At 46.0% G+C, this 5,436-nt stretch overlaps 1 protein-coding gene across 1 annotated transcript in view; it reads right to left on the bottom strand.

Moving 5' to 3' along the window:
• Window positions 1–3,257: 3,257 nt before the first annotated feature.
• Window positions 3,258–5,436, bottom strand: part of SLC25A33 (solute carrier family 25 member 33) — a 35,823-nt gene continuing 33,644 nt past the window's right edge. The window contains exon 7 of the mRNA XM_045475592.1: window positions 3,258–4,905. Coding sequence (XP_045331548.1) covers window positions 4,703–4,905 — 203 coding nt within the window. The 3' untranslated portion in view covers window positions 3,258–4,702. The remainder of the gene's footprint in view (window positions 4,906–5,436) is intronic.

The raw sequence follows: 5,436 nt of genomic DNA, 5'->3' as shown, positions 1-5,436 counted from the left end.
GCTTTGTAGCCGGCGCGGGCCCGCCCCCTGACTCGGCGCGCTCCCGCCGCGCAGCCAATCGGAGCTCGGGGCGAGCCCGGGGGGCGGGGCGCCGGCGGAAGCCGAGGCGCCAGCCTGCGCGCGCCCCCAAGCGGCGGGAGGTGGGAGGCGGCACGGCGCCCGGCAGCCCCGCCTTTCCTCCTCTCCCGCCGCGCACGCCGCCTCTGGCAAAGTCCGCCAACCTTAGCGCCTGGGGCCACAGACTGCGTGTCGTTTCTCCCGCCGGTGTGATCTTCCCAACGCGTGGCCCAGCCCGGCCGTCTTGCAGCGCTGTTTTGCCCTAAGTTGCCGCTCTTTAAGCCACTCCGCTGGACAAAAAATTAGCTTATGGAAACATGAACATGCACCCCCAGGGACGAGGGCGAACAAATCACAGGATAGCCCTGCTTGGGTAGGTAATGTCCATGGGTGTCGTTGGCCTGGAGGGAGGATAGTGTTCAAGAAAAAGGGACATGCACATTGATTTCGCTAATAACAACGTTTGAATTAAGAACCCCCTAGAATATGTGTATGCTTGTAGGGAATCGGAGACTTGTTAACACTGAGCTGGCAAAGTCACCCTGGGCAGGTGGATTTAGAGAAGATTCACTTGGTGCCAGTTTCTAGGTTACTGGCTTGAGCTGAATTACTTTCATAACTAAGAAACCTCTAGCTGGTTGTAGATATTTGTGTTTAATCACACAACATACGTCTCGGTGGCTGCACTTTTCCAGTGTTTTCTGACGTCAACATCAGAGTTCTTCCTCTGGTGGGCAGTGTCGGTGTCCCGGTTATTTAGCAGCAAATGCTTCCTTTGTTTCCCGTTGCCAGTTAATCTGTCCCGCACCCTTGTCATGCATTTACTAGGACCTGCGGAGGCAGGGAGCAGGGCCTGGAAGCTGAGCGGTGGCCGCACTGGCCCTTCCCTAACAAGCGGGTGTCAGAGCCAGGGCCTTTCCTTTGGCGTGTTGCTGCCTTCACCACAAATGGATGAACAGCAGCCGTGAAACCTCCTTCAAAATGGTGGCACTCTAAGTACCGTTTTCTTTCCAAGTTCAGAGTCAGTGACCGCATCACGTCCCCCACTCACAGGATGGGCTCAGAGTTCTACTTGACCGGGAACGCACCCAACGATTCCGCCCCGGGTGTTACTAGTATCGCCTCACTTGCGTCGGTGGTAATGCCCGTGAGCTCGTGATCCTTAAGTGAACGGAATGGTCTGCTGGAACTTGGCTTCAGTCTGACCATTCCACAGGCTCAGATGCCCCCTCTACCTTCTGGTCATCTATTCAACGAAGCCACTATTGGCCATTTTACTTCTTACGTCTCTCGGACCTCGAGCACGTCATTAAATTTGAGCCTCTCTTATTTGTAAACTGTGGAGGGTGGTTAATGCCTGCCTCACAAGGTTGTGTCAGAAAGAACTCAGATGAGGGGCGCCCGGGTGGCTCAGTCGGTTGAGCATCCAACTTCGGCTCAGGTCATGATCTCACGGTCCGTGAGTTCGAGCCCCGCGTCGGGCTCTGTGCCGACAGCTCAGAGCCCGGGGCCTGTTTCAGATTCTGTGTTCTCCCTGTCTCTCTCTGACCCTCCCCCGTTCGTGCTCTGTCTCTCTCTGTCTCAAAAAAAATAAATAAATGTTAAAAAAATATTTAAAAAAAAAAAAAAGAAAGAAAGAACTCAGATGAGAAAATATGTAACCTCTTACAGTGTGTGGCACCCAATGGGTGAACAATGGGGCTTTTACGAGTCTTAGGACTACTCAAAAATAATGCCATCCCGTGGACTAAGCCTGTAGAGAAGAGAGAAATAAATCGTGGGATCTCTCCCTGACAGCTCAAACAGTGACAATTCCCATTTCAAACAGCAAGCCCCTTTATAGAGTTTCCTGCTTATTTTCTTCCTATTTCTGGGGGCTCACCTGTCTCATGTCAATGTCCTGGTGCAGGAGAAGCAAGCAGAGAACTAAATTATCCTAGGTCAGCATCCAAGTTATTAATTCGAGAACGCAGAAATGAAAATGATTTGCAAACAATTTTTGTGACCAATTAGTGAATATTAAGCGACCTTTTTTTTTTTAAAGGAGGCTCCACACTGAGCACGGAGCCCAATGCAGGGCTTGAGCTCACGACCCTGAGATCAAGACCTGAGCTGAGATCAAGTTGGATGCTTAACCGACTGAGCCACCCAGACACCCCAAGCAACCTAGTTTTTATTTATTATTTATTTTTGAGAGAGAGAGAGAGAGAGAGGGAGAGAGCGAGCAGGGGAGGGGCAGAGGATCTGAAGTGGGTTCCGCGCTGACAGAAGAGAGCCCGAGGTGAGGTTCCAACTCCTGAACAGCGAGAAATGACCTGACCTAAAGTTGGACGCTCAGCCAACCGAGCCACCCAGGCGCCCATAATTTTTAAACTTCATATTAGATAAAATCTTGAGGAAAAATGTAGGTTTTAATATGAATAATAAAACAGGAAAATGTTGTTAAACGCCACTATCCAGCAGTTAAACTGGGCTCCTGGAATAGAAATCTCTTGACTGCCATGCATTTTATACATATAATTTTTTTTTAACATTTATTTATTTTTGAGACAGAGAGAGAGCATGAACAGGGGAGGGTCAGAGAAAGAGGGAGACACACAGAATCTGAAACAAGTGCCATGCATTTTAGAAGCACTGATGCTTGACTAAAGTCATTTATTTTGACTTTTACACAGTTGTCGACAGTTGAAGTAAATTCCACTAGTGAGCTCAAGCACACCGATAACCTTCATGACTAAAGGTGAACAAAATTAAACTCTAATAGAAACACAATTTGAGGGACGTCTGGGTGGCTCAGTCAGTTGAGCGTCCGAGTTCAGCTCAGGTCATGATCTCGTGCTCGCGGGTTTGAGCCCCACACTGGGTTCCGTGCTGACAGCTCAGAGCCTAGAGCCTGCTTTGGATTCGTGTCTCCCTCTCTCTCTGCCCCTCACCTGATCACGCCTTAGTCTCTCTCAAAAAAGAAAACGTTAAAGAAAAAACTTCTTTTTAGGGGCGCCTGGGCGGCTCAGTCGGTTAAGCGTCTGACTTTGGCTCCGGTCATGATCTTGCAGTTCATGAGTTTGAGCCCCGCATTGGGCTCTGTGCTGACAGCTCAGGGCCTGGAGCCTGCTATACATTGTGTCTCCTTCTCTCGTTCTGCCCCTCTCCCACTTGCGCGGTCTCTCTCTCTCAAAAGTAAATAAACATTACAAAAAATTAAAAAAAATTTTTGTTTAAACACAATTTGAAAACATCCTTTCATCCCCACCAGAGCATCTACAACCGGATCTGAAGCTACTGTGCGTCAGTCATTGGAATCCGGCATCTTTCTGGATATTCAGACTGAAAACCAACCTTCGTGAACAAATAAGCAAGTTCCAGGGAAAGAGCTCTTGAAAGACCATTGGTCTTACCTGCCTTCTGTATTGCTTTTTGTCTCTTATTAAATTTCCTTTAAAAGCGGGGAGTTGTGGGGGTGCCTGGGTGATGCCTCAGTTAAGTGTTCAACTCTTGATCGTGGCTCAGGTCATGAGCTCACAGTTCCTGGGTTCGGGCCCCATCAGGCTCATGCTGGCGGCATGGAGCCTGTCTGGGATTCTGGCTGCTCTCTCTGCCCCTCCCCTACTCGTGTGTACTCTCTCTCTCTCGAAACTAAATAAAGTTAAAAAAGAAAGGGGGAGTGGTGACTCAGTGTGGCTAAAATTCTGGTAATTTGTCATTTCTAGGTGTTTAATTTAAAAAAAAAAAAAAAACATATTTAAATATACCTCCTGTCAGAATAAAGTGAACTCTCCAAGGGGTGGGCACTCAACCCTGTGTCAGGTTCTTCCCCTCCAATTCTAGGGAACCAAGAACAGGGTTAAAGACCTGACAGGAAAGGTCTATTACTCACCAGATTCCACATTCACAGCCGACACTTAACAAGGTACCTGGGCTTGACCAGGCTTAACTTCTGGAAATAGGTCCAGGAGTAAGGCAATTGGTACATAGTTCGTTAAAACTCTTGCCTTTGGTTCAAACTGGGGATAAAGGATAACTTTAGAAACATGTTCACAGTTTAAAACATTTGGTGGCAGAAAGTTTTAATTAATTTATTCTTTTTTAACTCAGTAGCCTGAAAGCTTAAATTATCAATCTGCACGAGACTTGGAAATGTATAGAAAAGAAAAATGGCTGGGAAGTCTGTCCTGGTCCACCCAGTGCCACCAAAATGTGACACATCTTACCGTTCAGCAGTGTGGCTTCAGATTACGAAACAAGTTGGATTCTGATTTTACAGGTTTTCTCTGCATTTCTAGGGTTACATTTCACTAAATTCCTTAGCCATAGTTTATAGCACAGTGAACATAAAAAAGGACACAAACCAAATTTATACTGAAATTAAATAGCATGATTTAATTTAGCTGCTGCTCAATCCTGAATCCTTTTAAGTTAAAAAAAAAAAAAAAAAAAAAAAAACCCACCAAAGTTATAATTAACTATTAACGTTAATGAATTTAAACCTTCCAGAAAACATGAATCCAAAAGGAAATGTCCGACAGGTGATAGGAGCCACATATCTTATGGCCTTTCCTGTTTCCGTCCCAAACGTTCTGAACATCAACGGAAAAAAAAATTCTCTAGAGTTTTTCAATTTTATTCTAGAGCACAATTTTCTGGCCTCTTACTGAGTACGGTCTTCTAACAGGTACACAATTAACTCATAGGTAGACAACACGATGGCAGTATTCGGTATCTGCCGGATGAGCTGGGCAAAGAGTCCCCTGTAAAAGGCAAGGTAACCTTCTTCCCGGAAGACCAGCCGAGCGGTCTGGATGAAAGACTTGTACTTGGTGCCTTCCTCCCGGAGCCGTGTCCTTATGACTTCTGCAGAGAGAAACACATACTTTATGCTACGAACGGACTGCATTATCAGGCAATACGATGAGAGAATTCAAAGCACACAGCCCCACACTGTCAACGTACATCTCTGGCTATTTGCCATCTCAGCTCTGTTTGGACAGCACGGTCACTTCGGAACAATGAGAAGTCACAATCTTTTTAGAACCTTTTCTGACTCTGGGAAATGGTCAATTAGGGACATTACATGTAATACAAAAGTACAAAGTAATTTTTAAGGGATTAAAAAAAGCTTGGTTTGAATGGGACTTCATTTAAAGATAGTCTGGTTTTCTACTCTCAATTAAACCAACACTGTAATTTCACGGAAGGTGTAATTTTTATTAAGTGTGACAGTATCATTAACACGATTTTTTTTTCATGTACTCCCCAACCTTCTCTCCTATTAAATTCCTTCTCCACTCTGTCCAGCTTTTTTTTTTTTTAATTTTTTTTCAACGTTTATTTATTTTTGGGACAGAGAGAGACAGAGCATGAATGGGGGAGGGGCAGAGAGAG

This window comes from Leopardus geoffroyi, chromosome C1 (genome assembly GCF_018350155.1).
Source record: "Leopardus geoffroyi isolate Oge1 chromosome C1, O.geoffroyi_Oge1_pat1.0, whole genome shotgun sequence".
Classification (NCBI taxonomy): Eukaryota; Metazoa; Chordata; class Mammalia; order Carnivora; family Felidae; genus Leopardus; species Leopardus geoffroyi.
This window is presented reverse-complemented; position numbering and strand designations above follow the sequence as displayed.